Raw genomic sequence first — 27,736 nt, forward strand, 5'->3', positions numbered from 1 at the left:
AGAGAAAAGGGGCCCCCCCTCAACCACATACACACACACACACACACACACTGTGATTTGCATTTGTATAGCTCACAGCATTTTCATTTTTCCCTGTCCTGGGGCTGGAGATCAGCCGTCCACAACAATTCCTGACAACTCCGTTTCCTGCCGTCACATGATGAGAGGTTTCCACAGACCTCTCATTCATCACACCTGTCATCCCCTCTGATGATGTTCGAAATTCCCCGGCAATATACAGTTTACTGACCAAGCCCCTCCTTTTCTGCAGTAGGAGATGATGCAGCAGAAAGCTAAAGTGCTGCCAATAAATGACGGAGGGACGAGGAGTGAGGAAGCGGTAGAAGGTGTGGTTCTGCTGCTTCTAAACGCTGTGTGCTCTGATGCTGCTGCTGAATCCTCGGAGGACTCGGACCAACATGAAGCTCCTTCAGCTCGTCTGGATCTTCCTGCTCACTCTGTGCGGACAAAGCGGTGAGAAAAGTGACAGTGTGCTGCTTTAAAGCTGCGATGATGTAAGAGAATATAAAATCCTCCATGTGGACTGGTTCAATCCTAGAGAGGCCTCTTAAAGACACAGCTGTCTGGAACAGTGGAAAGGGGGAGATAGAGTCACAGTTTGTTTGTTGTTTGTTTGTTTTTCACCTCTTCTGAGATGGAATCATTGATAAACGTGTTTGTCACCAAAGCTATTTTTGAATATTTCATATATTTATTATAGGCCTGAAAATAGAAGAGAATCTGCTGGTCAAAAATATACATCCAGCAGTTCTAATGTTTGGTTAAATGTCCTTTGGCTGTTTTCTCCTCAGTTAGCTGCTTTTGGTGGCCGTCTGCAAGCTAATTCTAGCCTGATTGAAGCATTTCAGAGCATTTTGATGTGTTTGGGCTCATTGTCTTGTTGAAACATTCAACTGTGTCCAAGATCAACCTTCTGATGATGCTTTTAGGTTTTCCTGAAGAATGTGGAGGTAATCCTCCTCCTTCATTGGTCCATTTACTTTGTGTAAAGCTCCAGTTCCACAGAGCATGATACTGCCACCACCATGCTGGACAGTAGGTTGAGTGTTGTTGGGGTTAAAGGCCTCACCTTCTCTCCTCCAAACATATTTATGATCATTGTGAGCAAACAGCTCAGTTTTAGTTTCACCTCACCACAGACGTTGGTGAGTGAAGCTTTAATGAGTCAGAGGCTCCACCTGGTGGAAGTACCAACAAACAAACATAAAACAAGATGAATCAGGTTCAATAAAGAAGAATAGTGAGCTACAGGATCATAAAACACAAACATACATGTCACACGTTTCTGTTGACTTTATTGCTGCTCTTTTTAGTTTAACGTGCTTTTTAAAAATCTTTACTTGTTTCTCTTTTTCATAAAGCTCCTTGCAAATAAAGTTGTCAGTGTTTAATATGTGATGATGATACAGACGGACCTGATTCTGAGAAGAAACCAAGAAAACAACAACAGATTATATTCTACTTTAGTGTTTATTAAATACTGACGATGTGTCTGACAACAGATTTCACTTGATTTCATGAGAAGATGTTTTTTTGAAACCTGATCAGATTAAATGTGTTCATGTTCTGATGGTATTTAGAAATACTGTTTGATGATCAGTTCCTAAACTTCCAGTGAAATGTGGTTTAAAATGCGTTTGCTGTAATTATGGTCATGATTTTTTAAACTCTGCTCTTTTCTTGTGTTTTTCTTCCTTCTTCCATTTGTAATCCACATAAAGAAGCAGTGAAGGAGTGAACAGAAAACATCCCAGAATCACAGCAAATGTCTGATCCTGACATGTTCCTTAGAACTGATTATCTATGCTTACAGGTGCAGCTTCAAAACCTTGGGTCAAAAATGTCACGGAGACAGAAGATGGAGTTTTGCTTCAGTGTGAAGTTTTTGGTGCTTCTCCAGAACTTAAAGTATTCTGGAAGAACAGCACTGAACATGATGTTCCTGCTGAAGAACGAAAGACAAAAACAGGAGGCGGCTACAACATTACACTCCAAACTAATGTGACAAAGACCGACACCTACACCTGTGTGACCACGGAGGGGAAGAAGGACGATGAGGTTTCTTCTGTGCTCCATGTGACTGTTACTGGTGAAATTCTTCTTCTGTTTTATATTGACATAATGGAAATTGTTCTTGTTTTCTTAGATCTAAGCATGTTTACATGTTTTCAGACTGAACGCAAACTAGGCTTGTCACGATACTAGAATTTCAACTTCAATACCGATACCCAGTTCAGTATCGATACTCGATACCATTTCGATACCACACAGAACAAATTAAAGCACAGGCTTTTGTACTTTGCTGTAAAACCATTTTTTTTATTGGGAATAACTTCTGTATCATTAATACAATATTTTTTAAAGATGTATGAGGCAGTGCAAAACAAAATAGTACATCAGTATTTAACCTCAGTTTTAGTGATCGTGAAATGATTACGTGAGGGAAGGTCATACCTAGGATTTAGCTGTTTAACAAGTTGTTTGAACCCAGATTTCTCTCCTGTGTAAATGGGGACCATATCCATGCACAAATACTCTGTCACAGCCCTGTTTATTTTCTTTGCTTCTCATGACTTTGGATCATAATGTCTTTGCTGGTCAAACACTGCTGTTAGCGAAGGCTGTTGGTGTTTTGGTGTCGCTGCAGCCGGTCGACTCTCTCCACTCTCAGCGTCACTCTGGAGCTATAAGAGAAACATCACACTTAGCAGATGCAAATACATTTGTATCTCGTTAAATTAAAGCAGTCAATTAGGATTAATCAGGCTGCGGGCATGCCTGCTAACGTTGGCAAAAAGCCCCATGTAACGTTATGTTTTGGACTAGCGCTAGCTAGCTAGCTTAGTCGGCTAATGCCCTGGCAACGTTATGTTGCCGTTTAGGATGTAAATACAACTCAGTTCAATCATGATCAAATGGGAGCTTACCTCACGAAATTCTGCGACACTTGCCATGGTTATATTTCTTCATTCCATCGTGTTTTGCCGGTAGTAGCGAGACATTAACAGGCCTGGACATGCGGTGAGGGGGGGCGCGTGGACTGTAGTGGGAGCAGCAGACCATAGGAGCAGAGTATCGATAGTATCGATAGTACGGCAAGCTAGTATCGTATCCGTTTACAATGTTTAGGATCGAGTAAGTACCAAAGTATCGATATTTTTGACAAGCCTAACGCAAACATCTGCAAACTGAAAGTATTTCAGATTCCAACTGAACCTTTACCTCGTGAATTTGGTGTGGAGGAGAATCCTGAGAGGAGGCTTATAAAACACCACATGAAGAAAAATAACACGAAAGTTGTTCAAAATTGTCCAATACAACTTCAAATTTGTCCAAAACGATCCACAAAGACTTGGAATTTGTCAAAACTGACTAAAAATCTGTCAACAATTCGTCCAAAATGACTTAAAATTTGTCCAGAATTGTCCAAAATAACTTAAAATTTGTTGACAATAGCTTAAAATTTGTCTAATGTGACTTGACATTTGTACAAAATTGTCCAAAATAACTTAAAATGTGTCTGAAGTTACTTGAAATTTGACCACAATTGCTCAGTATGAGTTAAATTTGTCCAAAATGACTTCAGATTTGTTCAAAGTAGTCAAAAAAAAATAGAAATGTGCCCCCAAATTGTCCAAAATTACTTAAATTGTGTCCAAAATTGTCCAGTACAAGTTAAGAGTTTAGAACATGACTGCTGTTAGATCCTAACGTCACCTTTTTGTTGTTTCTTTCAGTTAAAAGCTCCGCGAGTCGAATTGTTCCTGCAGCTGTTGTTGGAGTTCTTGCAGCTGTTGGAGTTCTTGGACTTGTTCCTGCAGCTGTTGTTGGAGTTCTTGGACTTGTCGCTGCAGTTGTTGTCTGAGTTTCTCTTCATTCGATTCATCGCTGCAGTAAGTCTGCTGGAGGTGAGTTTAGATTAAATACTCTATCAGATGATCCATAACGTGTCGGAGTTTCCATCTACAACGTATGTTCATCTGTGAAGCCTCAGAGATCAGTAGACTTTAATGATGTAAAAATGTTTCCCTGCAGGTTCAACACCTGAAGGAAAACTCTGGCTGCACCTGCTGTTCTGTCAACATCCTGATTTATTGTGTTTACTGGGTTTCTGCTGATTGTAGTCGTGTTTCTGGAACGCACTTTTATGTGAATTTTACATCCTTAATTTCGTGAAGAAGTTTCACGGTCCCTTGAGGTTGTTTCTAATGTTCTTCAAAAAATCTCTTTGTTATTGAGCTTCTATTCAGGGTCCAGACAGAGAATGTGAGTTTAAATTTAACGTGGTGCATTAATGTTTGGTCTGTTTTGGGTTCTGTAGCTGCAGTTTTAACCAGAGAGGAAAAACAATCAGAACCTGTTAAAGACACGAACAAACACTTTGACTTTTCTGTTTAGTCTTCTTGCTCAGTATTGGAGAGATTGCATTAATTTTTGTCTCTATTAATCATTTACACCCAGATGTATGATGAAAACATGATCCTTGTTTAACAATATTGGAATCATCCTTCAAGGACGTCAAAGATTTCTTGGATAAATTAAAATTAAATCAGAATTAAAACCGACCTCAGAGAGGCAAATTTGTGTTTCATGAATTTAATTAACAATAAAACAGTGAAAAACTCTAAGTAATAAAATGTTAACGCACCAAGAAGGTTTTTCTGTTCTGAAAGCGTTCTTAGAAGGTTCTGCTGATGTTTTCAGCACAAAGTTGTTTTTTATTTCCACGAATGTTCTTCTTAAACGCTGCAGAACGTTCTCTGAAGAGGTTTTGAAAATGTTTGGTTGTTTCCTGATTGTTTTCTTTGAGATTTTCCATCTTTTATTGTCATATAATTTGTGGAACGTTGTGGGAATATTTCTGGTTTGTTTCCTCAAAAACTTCCTCAGAACTTTTCAGGTGAAATTTTCCACTTTAGTCCGTATTTCACCTTCTAGGAACGTTTTCTAAAAATCACTCGAGGCCTTGAGAACATCTTGAGAACATTTTTAATGTTGATTTGTTCTTCCTTTGCTTTCACATCGCCTGTTTATCTGACAACGTTCTCCAAACATCCTGTGAATGTTGCAGCTGAAACATTTTCTGAGATCTTCAGGTCCAAACATAAATGGTCAAAAATGACTCATGTTGTCTCGTATGGTGGCTCCAATAAAAGATACTGCTGACAGACTTCCTGTTTTTGTTGACATCCTCTCTGTAGCTGAAACTGATTTCTTTTTCCACCAAATCTTCCTTTTCAGTTTCTCTCCTGTTCTTCGTTCGTTTTCCTGTGCACATGTGGAGCCGCACGTTAACAAACTCTGTGAGGGCGTTTGTTAAAACTGAATGTATGAATTAATTTTTTGAATATCTATTACCTCCTCGACCAAACTGTCTGACCCCTCCACGTCCAAAAAACAAATTACAATAATATTTATTTCTAAAATATGAATATGAAAAACTCGATTTGAAAAGAACGAGTCATTCCCCAGATAGCAAACTATGGGTGAATCAATGTTGAATCTATGTTGAGACCTAACGTAGAAATTATACAGAAAGCGCAAGGTTGATAAAATGTTGAGTCAACGTTTGCTTTTCAACCATAAATCACACTTTACCCAGATTGCAAAAGATGTTAAATCAATGTTGAATTAGGGTTAAGAAGGTTGAATTGTGGTTACGGTTGAAGATTGATGGTTGGATCAACGTTGATTCAACAACATTTTGTCAACATTGAAGTTTGTGTTTAAAAGATGCCATTGAATCTACGTTGTATTTTGGTTTAATTAAAATGTTTGACAGGTCAATGTTTAATTAATGTTGAATCTATATTTGCAAACATGTAATCTATGTAAGCAAACGTTGACTCAACATTTTATCAACCTTGCGCTTTCTGTATAATTTCTACGTTAGGTCTCATCATAGATTCAACATTGATTCACCCATAGTTTACGATCTGGGTCTGGAATGTTTGGGGCGCATCAATCATTTTAAATTGAAAAAGGTTGTTTTGGACCTTTATTAAATCCAAAATTATGTTTTTGCTTTAGCTGCATTCACATCTGGCTTGGTGGTGCTGATTTAAACGGTCAAAGTACACTGCCCGTCCAAAAAAGTTACATCCAGGTGACGACTTGTGTTTTTTGACCTGTCAGTGTACCTTTGCTCTAGTCGTTTTTTGGAGAACTGTTTGATGATGTTGATTCCAGCCTATCATGTGCTTCACTGTTTATTTTCTTCTTCTACCAGCTATAAAGGTTATGCTAACAGGATTGCTGTGAGACACGTGTTGTATGCATGATAACTATTATTTAAAATATTACATTGATTTAAAAAAAATCTCACAATTACCAGAGACATCAATGAAAAAATAATACCAAAAAAGGAGATTTAGATTGAACTTCAACTGTTTTATTTGAGATTCAGTTGGGGGGGGGGGGGGGGGGGGGGCACTCCAGACTTATTTAATTTTTAAAAAATATTTCCAAACATTATTTTCTCCTAGTTGTTTTTAGATTTATTCTCAGGACAAGTACATTTACACAACTGCATGTTTTGGTGTTTTCTACATGGATTATTTGAAATTTGATGGGTGGAATGAAAAATGTCCTCCAATTCTGGAATGACTAGTATTTCAAAAGTACAACCAAAAGTACAACCGCTTCAAAGTACAGCCTCACAGAACCACTAACTCTGCTGTAGACTTGTTTAATGATTAATCCAGACACATTTGTAAGCACACACAACATATTGTGTTGCCGTGATTGACACATGAACTGCTGAAGGAAGTGAAATAGAAAGCCTGTCTTTATTTGAATTCCAGTCAAGAGATGAAAAGTGACGTTCATGTCTTACATGATCTAAACATCATTGCTCATCTATTCACTTCTGAAAAATGGAAGTAGGAAGGTAGGAAAGAAGACGGTCTTTGATGCACTCGGTTAGTCCGTGCTGCATGTTTTTCATCCTCTCATACATGTTGGTAATGAAGGTGGTTTTAGCCGCCTCATTAATGTCATCATTATCAGTAGACACACAGTTTTCATAATCTGTACGTGGAAATCAGAAAAAGATAAAACAAAGTTAAGATACTGACAATGCAAGGAGCATAACATGCAAGGCAAAAGTATTTCATAAATGAAATAGTAAAGTCATGGCACCATTGTAGTACAACACTAACAATGTTTTTAAAAAATAGATAATATCAGCAGCATCCTGCTGTTTCTGTCTGTACGGACGACAGTGATACATATTCAATATGTCTGTTTCAGAGTTTGTTTTTTTAATTCTTTAAAAAACTGGTAAGAATCTCACCGTGATCTGTGTTGAAGACCAGCGGTTTGGACCAGCCCAGACACTGGGCTTGTGCCTCAAACTCCTTCAGTTCAGCAGCATCTATGCTCTTTCTCCTACCTGGTGAAGAGGTGACACATCTGAGACACAAACCATGTGATGACATTCTGTCTGAGAAAAACTAGACTTCATTAAACACCGCACTTATATAATGGATCTCAAATTTGTCATTTAAAATTTTTACATTATAGGTTATAGTTAACTCAAAACAGATTTTTTTTTTTTAAATTATGAATGATATGAAAGCAGGAAATGAATCTCTCAGGGACTTGGTGTGTCATCTCATTCTACTCTATGTCACCCCTATTTAAAATGTTATTACATATTTCCTGATTCTGTCCCTCTGTTGTTCTTACTGAAGAGTGAAAGGGTGCTGACGAATTCAACCCCTTTTACAACGAAGCAGTCAGGACAACCAGTCTGCAGCAGCAGATCTCCTTCACCAATTGGAGCATCTGTTGGACAGAATGTCAGAGTAAATAAAATTATATTCAGAGCATCAGTAGTCTGCAGGGTAAAGGGTTAAAAATAAGTTAAAGCTCTTACTGTTGCTGCCAATATCAAACATGCTGTGGTTTGCATAGTGAAACGACTCTGACTCATTGCCGCACAATCCATACCTGCGGGGGATTTGTTTAAGATTTGACACCTGAAGCAACGACTATCCATAACAGGATACACAAAATACTTTAAAATTAATCAAAGTGCAAGTAAAAGCATTTCTTACATTTTAACCCTAATATTCCCATCGTAGTCGTTTGGTGTGCCCCTAGCTGTAATTTCCACTGTAGCACTTGGCCAAAAAAATATGTTAATTAATGTTGTCAACCAACAGTGCTCAGTGGACAAAGCAATGAAGTGCCATGTTCCAGAAACCTGACAGAAAAGAAGAGAATATTGTGTTTTTATAGTCATTTTTAATTTAGTAATTTACTTTCCACCATCATATCTTAGAAAAAAAATGTGGCAAATATCAGTAGGTTCCTTTAGTTGATGTCTGATAAAGCAGTTTAAAAATGCGATGCTGGTAATAAGAATGAAAACAGACTTACATCAGGGTCTTTGTCTACTGGTTTCACCAGCTTCTGACATGTCAGTGATGCAGCCTGACACACTGAGATGAGACTCAGCACAACAACAGCAGAAACACACAAAGTCTTCATCGTGGTTCAGTGTGAGCTCTGGTGCCTCTTCATCTCTCAGGTCTATTTTATGTTGAGTTCTCTGACCAATTACTTTCCTGCCACATCCACCCTCCCCTGACTCTGACTACAGTTGCAGACAGCACTGAACCACATGTTGTTCCAGTAAGCTTTGGTGTTTGCTTATCAAACACGCTGCTCTGTAAACACATTTTCCAAACTGGAGCAAAAGGGACATCCAGAAATCAGACAAGGTTTCATGTTGAACAGTCACTTAATCTGTCTTTACGAAATCATTTAAATGGTTGTATTTATATAGCACTTTTATCCAAAGCGCTTTACATGATACATCACATTCATCCATTCACACACTGATGGGGGAAGCTGCCATGCAAGGCGCTAACCACGACCCACCAGGAGCAATTAGGGGTTCAGTGTCTTGCTCAGGGACACCTCGACATGAGCTCAACGGGCCGAGGATCAAACCGGCAACCTTCCAGTTACAAGACAGCCACTCTACCCACTGAGCCATGCCGCCCCGAAAAAACTGGTTTAGGCCCCATCCACACGAAGACAAACCGAGGTCTAAATGCATAAGTTTCTTGCCGAATCTGTGTATCATCATGAAGACGGCATTTTGGGGGTCTGTAAACGATGATTTTTGAAACCAGGTTTGTAACCAGGTTACAGTGTAGCAAATATGCTGATGAAGCTAGTGACCCTACTATCCCTGTTGCAGCAAAATCTCCTTCTTCTCAACCACCACCGAGTTGAACAAACAATTATCGAGGACACATTACGGCACTTTATGGATACACCCCAGCTTGGTTTCTGTTTACAACTTTTGCGCAAGTGCACAGTTTTTTCTTCCGTTTGCGCGTGCTTCCATCATATCCTTACAGCGCCCCTAGAGCTCTGGCATGTGTTTTACAGCATTTCCATACATATCGAGTGCATTCATGTAGACACAGACATTTTCTGAGACACCTTCATCTTTATAGCGATCGTTTTTGAAACTGTTAAGTGTTTTGTCTTCGTGTGGATGGGGCCTCAGACCAGCACTGCCGTTCACAGGCAACATTTTGACAAAATAAAATGCTACATTTACGACCTGCACTGTAGTTGCAGGACTCTGCTCTATTTCCACTGTGCAATACTGGAAAGTGCTACAAATAGTTTTGCAATGGTGATAATCATTTTTGAGATACCACAGAATCAATAGCAGCAGCTATAGCAATAGTTCTGTTATTTATCAAGACTGCACACAGTAAAACCATTTTCTATCTTCTGTCATTAAGATGCACATAATAGTTTAATATAAGAATCAGAATGTCTTTGTCATTGTATGAGAACAACAAAATTGATTCTGATAAAGTATTTGCATTTCATAAACTGGTCAAAGTATATTTAGGCATTATTTTTGGAAATCTAAGTTGTCAGTTTTGTGGTTTTCTGCTTTTCAATTTTTGGTCCCTGAGAAATGATGGAGGGTTGTTGAGGCTCAACAAGTGTTTGAGAAAACACTCAACATTTCCTTTGACCATGTTTGACTATGTGTCTCTGTTGGGGTGGTGGAATCGGAGAACCCAGGTGCAGAGACAGACAAGAGACAAATGGATACTTCTAAGAAATTCATTCAAATAAAAAAACAAGCTAAACATAAGGAAGAGTGGGAAACAAAACTGGAAAACTGGAGGGGAAATAACTAAACCAGACCTGCTACAAAAATATGCAAGACAACTGAACTCAAACAACTAGACGAGCCCCCAGTAGAGGGCAGAACCACACCCTCTACTGGGGCGTGTACTCTGTATCAATTTTGATCATCCTACATATATCCCTTCCTACTTGATCTGATGACCTCTAACTCCACAACTGAGCAGGGGACCTTAGATTGATCTTCAGTGCCAAGTTTGATCATCCCGACTTCAGCACTTGCAGAGATATCTGACTGGACATACCCACATACATACTTACCCAGCCAGATACCGAAGCGAACGCAGTAACCCTGCTGATGTATGTCAGGCGTGGTGAACTAACTACACGCTATACAGGAAAACCAGGAAAACGCAGACAACAGTGGACTCACAAACCCAGAGGGGAACAAAACTAAGGGAGACAAGACTGGCAGACAGAAAGCTGGAGCCAGAGAGAGGACTGGCGGTTATCCAGGCTGGTGATGAAAGGGCAGACTGGAGGCAAGCTGGAATCAGTGGAAAAGCAGAGCAATGTGGGGATCAGAGTCTACAGTCCAGCAAGGAGTGACTGAATGAACTGAGCTTTATACTGCATGAGGTGATTGTAAACAGGTGAGTAGAGTCAGCTGATTGACATTGCTGCAATCAAGTGAAGACAGAGCAGGACTGACAGGGAGAGCAGGAGGATGAGGGAGAGAGAGACACAAAGAGTGAGGGAGAGGCAGGATGGAAGGAGGGACAAGGAGGTGGAAGAACAGGGGCTGGAGCAGGGATCGTAACAGTCTCGGTGCCTTTCAGACTTTGACCTGACATCAACCCATGATAAGGCTTTAAGGATCATTGTCCTGGTTCGAACTTTCTCACCAGCTCACAGAGCTTCTCTTCTGCTAACATTATCTTCTGGACTGTTGACTTTCAAACTGTGCAAGTAAGAGAGCACCAGTTTTCACGAAAATACAGTCTTGCAGTGCTCGCAGAGTATTTAATTAGTATTTAGTGTTGGTGTTGAAGGAGTTAAACAGCAGTTGTTGACACATAAACAGCCCTGTACTTGAGGGAAGTTAGCTAACACTAAGTCTGTAGTAGCTCAACTGTTGACACCACACGCTCTATGGTTGACACTAAACTGTGGCTCTGTGGTAGCCTAGCCGCGCTAGACAACCCACGGCAACGAATTTAATTCTCTGCCAGGGTGGGTCTAGTTACCCTCCATAAGGCTTGAGGTTGGATGCTCCTAAAACTGGCCGGACGAATCACCATGAAGTGTAGAGTCAGAAGGCGATCGTAACTAAGTGACGACAGAGGCGCGACGATTCTGACAGAAACAACCGGCGCACAATAAACAGTTATCTTTCGACTCGGCTTTGGCCACAGCCCTTAAAGATTTGAAGCTAAAATTCAACTTGAAAGATAAACAAAGGACGGCACTGAAGTGTTTCATTGAGAAGAAAGACGTATTTGGACTTATGCCGACGGGATATGGCAAATCCTTAATTTACCAGTTGGCTCCGCTGGTTGGGAAGCTAATGGGACTTAGCCACAATCCGGCGCTCTAGGAACTATGTCAGCCTATTCGTTGCGCTGATTGGTTGTATACCTACCCAATTGCTGCAGAGTGATTTGATAGACAACCTTTTAGCCCGCCTCCCTCCCTGTCGAGCGGTCCTAGACCCTTGCGTCTTCAGAGCATGGGTCTAGCACGGCTAGGCTAGCTCTGTGAGCTTTTTAGCACAGAGTTAATACTTATTTATCTTTAATTAAATCGTGATGGCAACTTTAATTTCATGCATAATCAGGCAATTATTAAAAGTCTGGGTACCCTGTGATAGATACTATATATGAGATTATTGCATTGTCACTGATGCATTTGTTTGTCACAGTACTGGAAAGTATGAGTTTAATGATTTTTTTTAAGTCAGCAGGTGTCCAAATGTTCACAGATTCACTTAAATTTTAAATGTAGTTTGACTGTGACCTTCACAGGTCAGGTTTTTGAACCCAGAGGAGCAGAGTCATAAAGAGGAACACAGGAGTTTTCTGCAGGCTTAAGAGACTCAGAAGATTTGAGAACTTTCTGTTTACCGGATGGTGAGCCACAACCCATATGGAACTGAGTCTAATCAGCCAGCTTTAGTGGCACTTTTTGTTGTTCTTGTTGTTGTTTTTTTTAGTGTGATTGAGAGATTGGGGAAGTTAGGAGTTCAGCCTGGTGGAGGGAAGCTTTCTTTCAGTCTTGTTGTCAGTGTGTGAATTGTGCTGCATCGCCCCCCAGAGGAGAGTGCTTGGAAGTGGTGGTGGGCCTGGACTGTTGGGTCAGAGGCAACATTGATGGCCCTGTTTTTACACCAGGTCCGGTAAATGTCCCCAATAGCCAGCAGCAGACACCCAATACTGTTCTGGGTCTTTTAATGAGCCATTGCAGAGTCTTTTGGTCCCTCTTGGTGGAGCTGGAGAACCATGCTGTGACGCAGTATGTTAGGATGCTCTTCACAGTCCACCTGCAGAAGCTGACCAGAGGACGGATTGAGTCTCCTCAGCTGAACCGAGGCAATGCTGAACCTTCTCAATAATTGTGGAGGGTTAGATGGACCAAGAGAATATTAAATCTGAAGACTCTCTCCACAGCTTCACCATCAATCAGGACTGTCCTCAATTTTGTTCTTTTGTTTGGTACTACTACTCTTCCCCATACAGCTTTTCAACCCATTGTCAGTACTTTTTGATGTTTTTTTTAAAGAGAAATAAACAAATCTAATTAAGAACCTCATAGGTCACAGTGAAATCTGAGACTGAGTTTTAACAACAGTGTCTCAGGATGTACTAAAAGTAAATGGCCGAAAATTTGAAATGACAATGATTTCAATCTGCACCATTGAAGTCGCCATAGAAAGTCTAATTTTTGAGCACACATTCACATAGAAACGTATTATGCAGAAGTCACCCGGTGACATATTCTCGATCATAAGTTATATGTCACTGTAAGACAGAAAAACACATACAGAATACGTTTTAGTTTGAAATGCAGAATAACAAAGCACAAACTGACAAAAATAAAAGAAACCAACACAATGTAGCCTGTTTTCCCTAAGGTATGTAAATCGCAAATCTCATTCATCTTTTCCTCCTTCTCCTCCCTACATTCCAGTTTCAGACCAAAGTGAAAACAATCCACTCTCTTGGAGGCAGTGGGAGGCATCTATCTATCTACCTATCTACCTATCTACCTATCTATCTATCTATCTATCTGTCTATCTAAATACTTCCTTGCTTTCCTGGTACTTGTTTTTACATCTTCAAAATAAATATCTCAATCAATCAATCAAAAACAATAAATAAATAAATGCATTTGAGAGTCCAGTAGAAATTAATTTAGGCATAATTTCAGTTATTTTTATTTTATTTTCCTACTCTGGGGTTCCTGAGAAACAATGGACATTTCAGGGGCCCAACAACAAAGGTCTGCCCCGGAGCCTCCTGGGGAGTTCATCCGGCCCTGGTTGAAATAACCTCTTTGAAAGTTCAGGTCCTGTAGACCACGTTTTTTTTTTCGTGTGTCTCGGTGTCTTTTACGGCTGTACTTTGACCTGAAGTAAATCCAGAGCTAAAATCGAGGAAAAAGCTGATCTTTTCGTCCTCGCCCCGGTTGTGTTTGGAACTTTTTAAACTTCCTCAGAGCTTCTCCTCCGCTGACACTACCAGGACCGATAGCCGTCAAACTCCGATCTGTGCAAGTAAGAGAGCTTCATTTTTCCGTAAAATACGGCGTTATAGTGCAGCCTGTAGATGAATGAGGTATTTAGTGTTAGTGTTAAATGAGTTAAACAGGGGTTTCTGGCACATAAACAGGCCTGCGGTCGAGTGAAGTCAGCTAACACTACGTCTGTGGTAGGTAATCTAAACTGTTAGCAAGCTAGTGCAGGTTGGAGGAGTTATTAACCACAATGCAAATAAGACTTCATTACAAGGGAAAGTCCTGCACCTCAGTATTAAAGTCTGTGAAAAACCTGCTCCTATATGTGAGATTATTGAATGTTACTGAACTTCTCTTTTACAGTTTTTCTCGGTCGTTTTGGTACATTTCTCAGATCAGAATTGAAATTCTCTAAACTTCTTGTTCAATCTTCACATCACTGTGTCAGTTGTGTACATCAAAAAAGCAGTTTCTTTTACAAATGCTTTGGTACATCCGTGAAAATCATTCTGTACAATTCTCTGCTGTTTCCTACATTATCAACTGCTCATATCATGTTGTTCTAAATGTATTCTAATGAATCTCTGCTGAATAGTCTCACCCCCCGCAACATTTAGCCATTAGTTCATTGCATCAGTCTTTACATGCAAAATGGTTGAACTAGTTGTCATAATATGTCAAGGAGATTTCTATATATTTCCATCAGACTTTTTTTTCTAAATGTGTGTTGAATTGGTAAATTGCTCCCAGATGAATCTTGACTTTCTCTAAAGAAGGGAAATGAGTGAAGGGTTAGAGTTTTCTGAAGTCGCTCAAAGACGCAAGAGAAGATATTTGCGATGTGGATGAGAATTTGTGGCCCAACAGACAGGAGCATCTGGAGGTGTAGGAAGACTGAACTCTAATTCCTACAGCACTGCATGTACAGTTTTCCCTGAGGGGACTGTCCTATGTTCACATTTCTACTCTTGATTTTTTCTTTCTCTACATGTGGTCTGTCAACAAATTACAACAGTAAAAGCGTAAATGTGAATCTTGTCCAGTCTCTTGAAATCAATCTCCCACATGCACTAAGGTGTGAGTTACAATTTACAATAATTGTCATCAAAACTTCAGCCATAGTTTACATCAGAACATCCCTCCAGAGAACACTGTAATAATGACGACATGACTAAACAATCTGACCGTCTTATCCACACAATGACACAAGGACTTATCATTCTGATGCCACTGATGTGTTCACTGACACATATTTACTCTTGAGAGATGAACTAAGGATGTTGAGCAAGAGACTGGCTTTTTCAGGTAATCCGTGGAGTTTTGAGACGTGCATTTACTGTTTTGCAAATGTCGAGAACGGTTCGAGAAACGTACCAAAGCGACCGAGAAAAACTGTAGCTGCTCTGTTAACTGCCTGCAACTAATAGTGATTTTTCTAATGGATCAACTTGTTCTCGCAATAAAATGAGATAAAATTAAAGACTAATGTCAGGAAAGTTACCCAGAGCCTGAAGTGTCTGTATGACATTACTGGCATTAAAGTTTTTAAAACATTTTAAAAGAAAAGGCGACAAACATTTGCATTTGAGAAGGTGAAATCATTGAATATCCTGTCTGTGTGTTAATGTATAGCTAACATGTCATAAATAGTTTTCTATTAATTTTCTGTCCTTCATCTAGTGGCAGTTTAATATACAGTTTAATATACATCAAAGCATAGTATCCTCGCTTTCCTAAATTACAGTTTTTCTCAGTCGCTTTGGTACGTTTCTTGAGTCATCCTCAACAGTTGCAAGACAGTAAGTGCATTTCTCAAAACAATTCGTACAAATAGCAAAACACCGTGGATTACCTGCAAAAGCCAGTCTCTTGCTCAGAATCCTTAGTTGATCTCTCAAAAGTAAATATCTGTGCCAATGAACATGTCAGTGGCATCAGAATGATCAGTCTTTGTGTCATTGTGTGGATCAGACAGTCAGATTGCTGAGTCATGTTGTCATTATTACAGTGTTCTCTGGAGGGGTGTTCAAAAACAGAGTTAAAACACATTCAAATAAACTTACAGATGTACAAAAAATAAAGAAGGAAATTTAGTAAATTTAAAACTACAGAAGAGGAAAGAGGAATGGAAGTCAAAGTGGGTAGGCTTCTTTGAGCAGGTGGGTTTTAAAATGGAATTGAAAATGTCCAGCGTGTCGATGTTTTGGATGTCAGATGGGAGGGAGTTTTAGAGGCTCTGGAGCCCACGGTGGTCATACGAGCAGGAGGGACGGTGAGGCTGAGGGAGGAAGAGGATATGAAGATACCGGCTCAGGTCGAGGTCCAGTGTGGTGTGTTGTGTTATCTTGTCTTATCTTAGCCCAAGTGATACAAAGATTTCAGATCTATTTTTTATTTTCTCTGCAGCTCTTCTCATCATGCAGCTGGTGATCCGTCGGTATCGTCCCTCAGACAAGGACACAGTACTGACCCTGTTCAGCGTCGGCATCCGGGAGCACATCGGTCCATGTTTCCGTAACGCCATGACCAGCCCTCTCTACCTGTCCATCGGCCTGGCTCTGTGTGTTGCTGGATACCTCCTTGGCTCTGTGTTGGGGGCTGTGCTGTTACCTGCAGTCTGGATGGGCCTCATCTACTACTGCTCTTACCAGATCTATGACAGCTATGTCAGAGAGAGACTTCGGACGGACATGCAGGACATCCCTGGAAACTATCTGAGCAGACCAGATGACTGTTTCTGGGTGGCTGAGGCTGAGGTTGATGGGAGGCCGCAGGTTCTCGGTATGGTGGCTGTAATGGCCAAACATAGCGGGAAGGAAAAACACGGGGAGCTGTTCAGAATGATCATCTCACAGCAGTGCAGACGTCTGGGTCTGGGCCTCAGGTTGGCTCATACTGTGATTGATTTCTGTAAGGAACGAGGCTTCTCCAAGGTGGTTCTGGAGACGAGCTCCACCCAGATGGCTGCTGTGGCCCTGTACAACAAACTGAGGTTCAGCGTTGTGGTCTCACACACGAAAACTGAGGCTGCCTCCTGGGTTGTATCACTGGCCAGAGTCACAGTTTTGAGAATGGAAAAACACCTGTAAACCTAAAGTACCTCTGACCTATGGATGTTATGTTCCTGTTCTGTTCCTCTGACAGTAGTTGACGCTTTTGGATTGATGATACTTCACTGAGAACATTATAGGTTAAGAGTCACACCAAAACACTTTAGGGGCTTTTCCACTAGCACTTACTCGGCTTGACTCGACTCAGTTTAGGTCGTTTTCAATAACAATTGCAGTGTTTTCTCTACATTAATTTAGGAGTGGCGGCCTGCCATTCTTAAATCCTCGCCGGCGCTCCTTCAAATTTCTTTTTTTTTTTTTTTGTTGTCGCAAATACACCACCGCCGCATGTCTCCACTTTCACAGCAGTGAGTTGACTACTCGCGAGTACTGAGGTAAACTACAGATAACTATCTTGCTCAGTATCTACTCTTTGAGGGGTAGATACAATGTTAATTGCTCACAGGAGTGCAGTCTTGAAAGTGGTGAGAGAGTCAAAGGAGTGTCGTCTTGGAAAATAGGGCAGCGACTTACCAGAGAAAAGTTATAAGCTCAAGATAGCTCATAACAGATTCTACGAGTTAAACAGACATTCACAAAGTATTGATGTCCAGCTAACGTTCTGTTACGGTAGCTTACATTAATTGGCTTAATTAGTGTCGCTAACGTGAGTAAACTATTGATAGCATTAAGCTAATGTCTACACGCCATGATGTAACTGCTGAATGCATTTTCAGATGAGCTTGTTAAATATTTTCTTTTTAATTTTTACGTTCGTCCTTTAAAAAGCCATTTTCAAATGACCATTCAATAAATAGGTTGTACAAGTAAAATCTGCAGCCAAGTGTTGCTTGATTACGTCGCCACGGCTTCCTGAGAGCCTGCCACCGCTGCTGAAAAAAACCCTAGAGGAAACACTGCAATTGAGAACCGCCTCATCGTGGGTGGAGTCGCCATAGCACGGTGGCCCGACCAGCGAGGTGATGGTACACCTGCTGCTCGGTCTGTGGCTTTTTGTCAGATTCAGAGTAAAAGAAGAGAATCAGAGAAAGCTGAGGGCGCTGAGGATATGAGGATACGCTAATGGTAGTTCGCTACAGTTATCGTACATCAGTCCTGTGTACAACCCTGTAACGGCTGCAGTTTATCGCTATTAGGTATTAAAATATGTATGCTGTGTAGTGTCGTCACTCCCTGTCCAATCACTGTCTTGCGCTCTGTAGACGTCACATTATCGGCTCTACTCAGCTCGCTTGGAACCCCGTAGGAACTAAAATAGAACCTGCTACCAAGTAGTACGTCCTAATGGAAAACCTCACAAACCGAGTAGAGTCGAGCCGAGTCGAGCCAAATCGGTGCTAGTGGAAAAGCGCCATATGTTCTAGATATAAACCAAGAAGTAACAATCAATTCATAGGTTTGCACATTTCATTCAGCTGCTCTTATGAGCTCACTGGAGCCTGATTCAGTCACTTTTCACTGCTGTACTGTGTGTGGATGTTTTTAAACAAGGGGCAAGTACTGTATTTTCTTCTCACATTCTTACTTTTAATTGTTTTAATACAGAAAAAAATCTGGAATAGACATTTTTAACACTGAAAGGCATCGGCTTTCACTGCAAAACATTCTCAGTTGCTTGCTTACGCCGACAGCTCCAAGTCTGATTTATCAGAGCTTTTAGAAAAACTCAACCATTCCAGTCACACTTTTAACTTGAATGCTGAACATTCAAGTTACAAACTGGTAGTTATGGCAACACTGATATGTCATTAATGTAACACAAGGCTGAGCTGGAATTGGACTAACATCTCCCAACCAGATGGTGAAACAAGACCAGCAGAAACTTGAGAAGTAATAGGCATGGTGAGTGTACTGTTACACCAAACTGCAGTTTACAGTCAAGAACATTTAGTTTAGAGATAGTTAACGCTGTCTAGTGATTGTTCATTGTAGCAGGTGCTTCTAAAATAATCTTTTTTCACAGAAGACATTCCCATTAAACACATTCTTAAAAAGTCTTGAAAGATCATTTGTTTGATTTTTAATGTTTAGGGATTAGAAAGTCGTATTTTTAAACCATGAAAGCTACATTTGGAGATGAAGCCTGTATGCCATAATATTGGACTTAAAATCTACCAGAAGTGATCACATAAAGTTTAGTTTCAGACGTGAACATTTTGATGATTATATTATTGATTTCACATGTGTTTGATTACATGAGGATACATGTCCATATTGAAAATAAATAAATCAAAGTTAATATTGGCTACCTTTAGTGCCTTTTTCCCCCCAGAAACAACGTAATAGAAGCCAGTAGAAGTGAATATCAGCACTGTTTGTAAATCAAGATTGCCTGAGAATTAATGGAGGGTTCTCGGAGCCCAGCAACAAGTGATTGCCCCGGAGCCTCCTTGGTTGCCATCATGATCAAAATGGTCACTTTGCAAAGTACCGGTTCCTTCGACCATGTTTGATTGTGTGTCTTTCTTAAGTGTCTTTTACGGCTGTACTTTGACCCGACATGAACCCAGGAAAAGGCTTTAAGGATCATCGATCAGTGTCCTGGCTGCGTGTTTGAACTTTCTCGCCGGTTCACGGAGTTTCTCCTCCGTTATCTGGACTGTTAACTGGCAATCAGTGCAGGTAAGAGAGTATCAGTTTTCTGTAAAATGCAGGGTTACAGTGCAGCCTGTAGATGAATGAGGTATGTAGTGTTAGTGTGGAATGGGTTAAACAGCGGTTTCTGGTACATAAAAAGGCCTGTGGTCGAGTGAAGTTAGCTAACACTAAGTCTGCAGTAGTTCAACTGGTGAAAACTTCTGTATCATTGATTAAATCTGGATGTTAGCCTTAATTTAGTTCACGGTACGACAACTGTTCTTTTACAGTTTGGGCTAGTCGGTTTTAACCACAATGTAAACAAGACTCCAATTAAAATGTTAAACTGTCATTTATTTACAGATATTTAAGCATAATCAGACAAATATTGAACGTGTAAAAATCCTGTGACAGACATGCTATTATATGTAAGATTATTGAATTTCACTGTGTTAAAGCCGCATTTTATTGTAACAATTACCACAGCTGCAACTACTTACTGTTTTCAGAATGGATCAACTTGCTAATTATATTAAAAATAAAATGGTTGAAGCTTCTTCTCAAAGTTACCCAGAGCCTGAAGTAACACTGTCCAAATCTCAATGGATACCAATTTTCTGTCCTTCAACTAATGAATTCCACTGTTTAATTTATATAAAAGCATGATATTTCATTCTTGTGTGCAAACATTTCGCTTTTGTAAAGTAACTAATAACCTGTAGCATAGTAAAAAGCACAGTGTTGCCATGTATAAAGTATTAAGTGGCAATAAAGTAGATATTCAAGTAAATAATTGAGCAACCATTACAGCACTTGGGGCTGTCACACAGTTAATTTTTGAAAGAAGATCTTGTTTATTGATTCTTTATTTTACCAGGTAAGATCAGTTGAGAACAATTTCTCATTTACACCGATGACCTGTCAAGAGGCCCCAGCAGGAAGAAAGATAACAAATAAACAATGCATATACAAAAAAGGACGCGCACGTGTTTAAACGGAGGTTAAAAACACCTTAAATTAATGCTAGTAATTCGGTGAAGATGGCCAGCATGTGCAGTGGTTCGCTAAGGTCTGCTGCAGCTTCTGCTAAAACAGGTAAAGTGATGAAAGAGATGACAGCTTCAGAGATTTTTTGGAAATTTTCATTGCAATTGATCACGACAGCAAAGCAAAAGGAATTCTGGCCATAGACAGTGTGAACATTGGGGATAGAGAGTGTATGAGATCACTGGACCTCAGGTGGTAGTTGTTATGGGAACGGGTGTGGAAGGTTGGAGAGGTGTTGAGGTGTCTTCCTTGACAGGTTCTTGTAGATTAGGAAAAGCCAGTGTTGGAGTCACCTGGTGTAAAGGGAGGGCCAAAACATCAGTTTGTAAAGGTCACAATGGTGGGTGGAGGAAGGAGCACTGAGGGGCCATTTTATAGATGACATCACCGTAGTCAAACATAGGGAGGATGGTCATCTTCACAAGAGTGTTTTTGGCAGAGTATGTAAAGGAGGCCTTATTACGGTAAAGGAACTCCAGTGTAGATTTGATTTTAGCCGGTAGAATATTGATGTGAGGAATGAAAGAGAGTGAAGAGTCCATCCAGAGACCAAGGTACTTGTAGGAGTTGGCAAACTCCAGATCTGAGCCATCTACACAGGAGATCTTTGGGGGGCTGGAGACACTGTTTGTCCGGTTGAAGAGCATTCATTTGTTTTCTTGGAATTGAGGTGCAAGCGAAGGTCATGAAAAGACTCCCAGATTGAAGTAAGGTTGAGTTGAAGGGTAGATGCAGCAGAGTGAAGTGATAGACCAGTGGAGTATATGATGGTGTCATCAGCATAGAGGTGTGTCCGGGAGGCACCAATAGTTTTGGCCACATCATTGATATAGATGGAAGACAAAATTTGGCTCAAGATGGAGCCTTGGGGTACACCCTTAGTGATAATCAGAGGTTCTGACATAAAGTTCTCTGACTTTATTTGCTGTATATGATTATTAATGTCGCTGGAAAACCAGTTAATAAAGTTTGAGGACAGGCCAATGCTAGAGAGCCTTTGCAGAAGGATCGTGTGGTCTACTGAATTGAAGGCCTTGGCCAGGTCTATGAAAGTGGCTATGCAGGCCTGCTTGTTGTCCATAGCGCTAAAGATGTCATCAAGCACCTTCAGGATAGTGGCGATGCACCCATGGCCAGTTCTGAAACCTCACTGCAAATCTGACAATATATGGGTGAATGAAATGGCTTAGGTGTTTGTGGACTAGCCTCTCCATGGCTTTGGCCAGGCAAGGCAAGGTGGAGATTGGCCTGTAACTGCTGGAGTCAGAGAGAGGGATGATTATAGCTAATTTCCAGTCAGAAGAAAGAACTGACAAACAAATGGACAAGTTAAACAAGTGTGTAATAGGAGCAGCAATAGTGTGAGCAACTGCTTTTAAAAATAAGGGGTCGATCCCATCAGCAAGTTCCTCCAATACTTCTGAGATCAAGATTGGTTGTAGAGAGAAGCTGGCATCACTGGAAGGAGGAAGGTTGTAGGAATGAGCAGTGTCAAAGGCCAGAGCAGTAAAGACCTGTAATGAGTTCATGAAATGTTGAAGAGTGAGGCCATGCGTGACTTATCAGTGACAGTTATGTCACCAAAGTTCATGGAGACAGGAAGGAGGGGAGAAGTAAGTTTATTTTCCACAGACTTGACTGTTTTCCAAAACGTCTTGTGGTTGGAGCCACAACTTCAGTATTTCTCCCTCAAGTGGTTGATTTTGGCTGTCCTCATCGACTGCGTGGTTTTATTCCTGAATTACCTAAAAGCAAGCCAGTCGGCTCAGACTGGGAGGACCTGGCTCTTTGCCGTAAGGCATTTTCCTGATGGATCCCTAGTTCGCCTCCCAGCCTTCCCGGGATCTTTCTGCATGGAGTTTGCATGTTCTCCTGTGCATGCATGGATTTTCTCTGGGTACCATGGCTTTCTCCCACAGTCCAAAGACATGTTGAGGTTAACTGATTATTCTAAATTGCCTGCAAGTGTGAATGTGATTGTTTGTCTGTATGTGTAGCCATCCGACAGACTGGAGACCTGTCCAAAGTGTCCCCTGACTTCACCATAAGTCAGCTGGGATAGACTCCAAGCCCCCGCGATCCTAAGGAGGATTAAGCGGCGTATAGATCATGGATGCATGGATGGATGGATGCAGGGCCGGCCCTCGGACTTTGGTGGCCCTCAGCAAGATTTTTTTTTGTGGCCCCAAAACATGCACAGGGCAACTACCAAATCACGTGCAGAGCTTGTAATTGGGTTAAAACACACATTCACATGATTAACAGCATTAACAGATTTATGTTTTATTGGAATAAAGACAGGGACAAAATGCCAATCACACACTTATTGTGGTGTGGCCCCCTCTAGTGGATGTGGCTATAAACAACGGCATAGAGTGTTTATGCCAGCGGCCGGCCCTCGATGGATGGATCATCTTTTGTTATGTTATGGTATCTTATCCTATCTTATCTCAGTCTAAGTGACATTAAGTTTCAAAACTTCAGATCTATTTTTTATTTTCTCTGCAGCTCTTCTCGTCATGCAGCTGGTGATCCGTCGGTATCGTCCCTCAGACAAGGACACAGTACTGACCCTGTTCAGCGTCAGCATCCGGGAGCACATCGGTCCATGTTTCCGTAACGCCATGACCAGCCCTCTCTACCTGTCCATCGGCCTGGCTCTGTGTGTTGCTGGATACCTCCTTGGCTCTGTGTTGGGGGCTGTGCTGTTACCTGCAGTCTGGATGGGCCTCATCTACTACTGCTCTTACCAGATCTATGACAGCTATGTCAGAGAGAGACTTCGGACGGACATGCAGGACATCCCTGGAAACTATCTGAGCAGACCAGATGACTGTTTCTGGGTGGCTGAGGCTGAGGTTGATGGGAGGCCGCAGGTTCTCGGTATGGTGGCTGTAATGGCCAAACATAGCGGGAAGGAAAAACACGGGGAGCTGTTCAGAATGATCATCTCACAGCAGTGCAGACGTCTGGGTCTGGGCCTCAGGTTGGCTCATACTGTGATTGATTTCTGTAAGGAACGAGGCTTCTCCAAGGTGGTTCTGGAGACGAGCTCCACCCAGATGGCTGCTGTGGCCCTGTACAGCAAACTGGGGTTCAGCGTTGTGGTCTCACACACCACAACAGAGGCTGCCTCCTGGGTTGCACCACTGGCCAGAGTCACAATATTCAAAATGGAAAAATCCCTGTAGGCTTAAAGCACAGAGAATAATTTGTAGGTGTACACATTACATGAATCTGCTCCTATGAGCTCACTGGGGCATGATTCAGTCAGTTATCGTCATTGTACTGTGTTTATTTTTTTTTTTTTAGCTATGTTCGAGTGCTGTTATTTTTGACCACTTTTAAGTGTTTTTAATACAAAAAAAATCAAGAAAAGACATTTTTAACATTCACATGCATTGACTGAAACCTGTTAAAACCCCCTGTACAAGCACATTATTGCTATGCTGTCAGATAATGCCAAACTCTTTGACACTTGAGAAAGTGTTAAAGTAGTAAAAGATTACTGTTAATGAATTGCAAAAAAACCCAAAACTCATTGTTACTTGTGACATAATATTGTGATTAATTAAAAGCTTGTCATTGTGTAATATATATTTGTTCTACTAAGGAAAGAATTACAAATTTTGTTTTGTAAATTTAAAAAAAAGCTTTAAATTTGACTTTTAATAGTGTGCAGTTACCCTTTAATAAAAACTATACCTTGAAAAATGTCTCTGTTCTCTTTAAGCATTCAGCCATGACGGAAAAAGGATCCTAAAACTGCCACAGATACAGAAACCATCAGTATTTTTATTATTAATTTGTGTTTTATCTGCTTTGACATGTCAAAATCACATCATGAAATCATCTTATCATGAAGGAAAAAAAGGTTTTTAAGAAACATGTTTTGAATTTTGACTTGTCCTCACTATTGTTAAAAAAAAGATTTACGGTGCAGACAGGGATAGAAATATGTGTGTTTAACAGCATTGTACAGTACAGGTGTTTTTTATTTTTTAACATTTATTTAAACCGGGTTAGTCCTTTACCAGGGAGACCTGACCAAGATGTCAGCGGCATAGTCACGTTAAATACAGTAAACAACAGATAAAATGAACAACAACAAACTTGATCGCATACACTTGCACAAAGACAAATTCAGCTGTAATGATTTCAGCAGAACTTTCGACTCATTCAGTGTAACAAGAGCTTGAAGTTGATGTTTTGATTGTAATTTATTCCAAGCATCAGGTACAGAAAACCTAAATGCTTTATTGCCCCGATCAGATTGTACTTCGGGGACGACAAATTGCAGAGTATCCACATATCAGAGGTTCTTACTTCCATGTTTCCTTGTTAAAAGACAAGACAACTAGGAAGGAACAACACCCAGAATGGTTCTGTAAGTAAACACCAACGACTGAGACGTCGGGTACTTTTAGATGTCCTGTTAACTGTAGAATAGAACACAATGATGAGTAAGGGGACCACATTTGATAATGAACCTCAGTGTCCCATGGTGCACACTATCCAGCTTGCTAACTAGTAGAAGCCTTCGTAGACAACACATCTCCAGTGTCAGGAACTGCCAAAAAGGTTGTTTCCACCAATTTATGTTGCACACAAAAAGAAAAGCAAGACTTGTTTCTGTCATAGAATCCTAATAAGAGTTTCAGTTTTTACCATATACTCAATGTGCTCCTTTGAAGTCAATGAAAAATCCTACGTATTTAAAAGTCGATACCAACTCTATTTGGTGACCATTTCGTGGAAAAATTTTCTTTGATGTGATTGGGGATCTCATACCATCATGCTAGCTTGACTCTGAACACGTTTTTAAATGTGGAAATGAATGGAAAATCGTATGATTAACACACTTTTTTTTTACCAACAGCCCTGCTTTGTGTCGATTGTTAGTCATAAACAGCAGGGGGCGCCGCTTGTCTAAGTAACAGCAAAACGTATGAGCAACTGTGGTACAAAGTCACTTTAAGGACATTTATCAAGTACTGTGAATGTCTAAAGTGAGTATTACCTGAGTATTCCACTAGATTTAGCTCTACTTTAATCATATATACATCTTGTTATATCTGGTGAACTGTTACGGTTAATATTTTTTAACTTGCACTCAAAAAGATCTTGTATGAAAGATTTTACAAGTCCAGCAGTATTTTAAAAAGTGGTAGCGATACTCAGTTAACCAACCCATGGCTGATGATGCAATAGTGATCCCGAAAGTGATTAAAATCAACACAGTAAACCAACCCATGACTGATGATGCAATAGTGATCCCGAAAGTGATTAAAATCAACACAGCTGTCCTCATCGCAGTTACACTGACGGTACAAGTTATCTTTCACGGCTCACAGACACATTACCCAGAGTCTTAATGTCAGAGGTTACCCACAGGTTTATGTCATTGTTTTTCTTTGCATTTCGGTTCAATTCTCAGTATTTTGTGTTATTATGAACAAAATAACAGGTGCATGTTCTGTAGTGTGCAAAAACCCTCGGTAAAACCAAAACAAAGGTCACTGTGGTTGACATTAGTGGGCCTGCTGTGTTTGCTGTGCATAAAAAGCCACGATGTGTAAAATCTCTGTGCGGTTTCACAGTATTTTGTCTAAAATCAAAGCTTTCTTTTAAATTAAGCTGATGAAACAATTGTGGTCAAATCTGGTGCAGCCCGTTCTTGTGTGGGAGAGACTGAATGTGTTGATATTGTTTTTTTACGGCCTAATATTAGTTTTAAATAGTAAGGAGTATTTGATAGACTGATGCTTGATAGTTGCCTTTTTTTTCTTCTTGGCTGCTAAGGCTCTTCTGTCGTCTCTGTCTGATCGCGTGGAATGGAAAATGTGAGTTAAAAGCGACACTCTTCATCCTCCACAACACCAAAGTGAGATTTTCACTTTCTTTAGAAAGTATCGATAGTTACTACATTACACTGCTAAAATCCTTTTCTCATTCACCGACTGACTATTGTATGACTCCATCATGGCGCTTTGAGGTTTATTACAAACTGTGGAGCTTTAAAACATCTCTGCATCTTTTATTCTAAAGTAAATTGGCCTTCTTTACATATCCACAGGCTCAAACATTGTTATATTTTGATTTATAAGGCTATTCTTGAGATGATCCATCTTATTTATCATGGGGTGGTGGTAGGGGCATGGATCAGTGGGTAGAGCGGCGTCTTGCAACCAGAGTTTTGCAGGTTCGGACAGCTCATGTCGAGGTGTCCCTGAGCAAGACGCCAAACCTCTAATTGCTCCTGGTGGGTCATGGTTAGCGCCTTGCATGGCAGCTTCCACCATCGGTGTGTGAATGGGTGAATGTGACATATAATGTAAAGCACTTTGGGTATAGTAAAGCACTATATAAATATTCACCATTTTACCATTTCTTTTAATCAGGAATAATAGGGACAAACCTGGTTCAATAAAGGTAATGCTACTATTTTGCACTGTGGTACATGCAGCTCTTTGATATATTATGACTATTGGGTGTTGTGTAATATGTTCAGCATTGCAACAAATCAAAAAAAATACTGTGTGTTTCTTTACTCTGCCACTGGGAGGAACCAAATCTACTGAAATGCACAGCTTTTAAATTGCATATCAGATGCATTTAATGAAGCAAAAACAAGCTGTCGATGCATATTATGACTTTTTGTTTTTTCATATTTCAGCAGCTTTACTCCCAAACATCAAACAAGCTGTTGGGCGTGAAACAGAGGAGGACATCACATTTCAAAATCTTGGATGCTGCAGCGTATCTGGATGGTACACATCAGGGACAGAAACTGTTTTCCTCATAATCATCAGGAACTGTGGAACCTTGCTTCCTGTCCCACCTGTCAACCCCAGTGACTGAATGTGCTCCATGTCTACATCCGCGTCTGTCTTATGTTTCGTGTGACATTTATCGTTTTTTATTTTATTTTAGCATTTTATGATTTTTATTGCATTTTTACTGTTTTATTTGGTTTTTAACAAATCTCTCTTCAAGGGACAAATAATAAAATTGAGTTGAGCTGAGCTGACTCAGGTCTTTTGGAATGCAGGGAATGCTACTGAGGTCCTTTTTTGACTCTGTGATGGCATCAGCCATCTTCTATGTGATGATACGCTGGAGCAGTAGCATTTCTGCAGCAGACGGGAACAGTCAAA

General features: G+C 40.4%; 2 protein-coding genes and 2 long non-coding RNA genes across 4 annotated transcripts; 3 read left to right on the forward strand and 1 right to left on the reverse strand.

Annotated features, from left to right (window-relative positions):
* The first annotated feature begins 297 nt into the window (after positions 1 to 297).
* LOC110968587 (uncharacterized) lies at positions 298 to 5,191 on the forward strand. The gene is made up of 4 exons (XR_007941803.1): positions 298 to 474; positions 1,835 to 2,110; positions 3,759 to 3,929; positions 4,057 to 5,191. It is a non-coding gene; the product is annotated as an uncharacterized LOC110968587 (long non-coding RNA).
* A 1,599-nt stretch (positions 5,192 to 6,790) lies between these two features.
* LOC110968586 (uncharacterized) lies at positions 6,791 to 8,575 on the reverse strand. The gene is made up of 6 exons (XR_007941802.1): positions 8,407 to 8,575; positions 8,082 to 8,230; positions 7,901 to 7,974; positions 7,711 to 7,809; positions 7,316 to 7,414; positions 6,791 to 7,050 (listed from the first exon to the last, which is right to left on the reverse strand). It is a non-coding gene; the product is annotated as an uncharacterized LOC110968586 (long non-coding RNA).
* Positions 8,576 to 13,664: 5,089 nt separating this feature from the next.
* LOC110968588 (N-acetyltransferase 8-like) lies at positions 13,665 to 19,194 on the forward strand. The gene is made up of 2 exons (XM_022218495.2): positions 13,665 to 13,924; positions 16,291 to 19,194. The coding sequence occupies exon 2, from the start codon at positions 16,302 to 16,304 to the stop codon at positions 16,971 to 16,973; it is 672 nt and encodes a 223-aa protein (XP_022074187.2). The 5' UTR covers positions 13,665 to 13,924; positions 16,291 to 16,301; the 3' UTR covers positions 16,974 to 19,194.
* A 3,891-nt stretch (positions 19,195 to 23,085) lies between these two features.
* On the forward strand, positions 23,086 to 24,187 carry LOC127533915 (N-acetyltransferase 8-like). Its single transcript, XM_051947940.1, has one exon. The coding sequence runs from the start codon at positions 23,099 to 23,101 to the stop codon at positions 23,768 to 23,770; it is 672 nt and encodes a 223-aa protein (XP_051803900.1). The 5' UTR covers positions 23,086 to 23,098; the 3' UTR covers positions 23,771 to 24,187.
* Positions 24,188 to 27,736: the final 3,549 nt, after the last annotated feature.

The sequence above is a fragment of the Acanthochromis polyacanthus genome, chromosome 5 (genome assembly GCF_021347895.1).
Source record: "Acanthochromis polyacanthus isolate Apoly-LR-REF ecotype Palm Island chromosome 5, KAUST_Apoly_ChrSc, whole genome shotgun sequence".
NCBI lineage: Eukaryota > Metazoa > Chordata > Actinopteri > Pomacentridae > Acanthochromis > Acanthochromis polyacanthus.

What these genes read in the sequence shown, in the direction of transcription:
- LOC110968588 (XM_022218495.2), top strand. Translation starts at nt 16,302, where the DNA reads ATGCAGCTGGTGATCCGTCGGTATCGTCCCTCAGACAAGGACACAGTA.
- LOC127533915 (XM_051947940.1), top strand. Translation starts at nt 23,099, where the DNA reads ATGCAGCTGGTGATCCGTCGGTATCGTCCCTCAGACAAGGACACAGTA.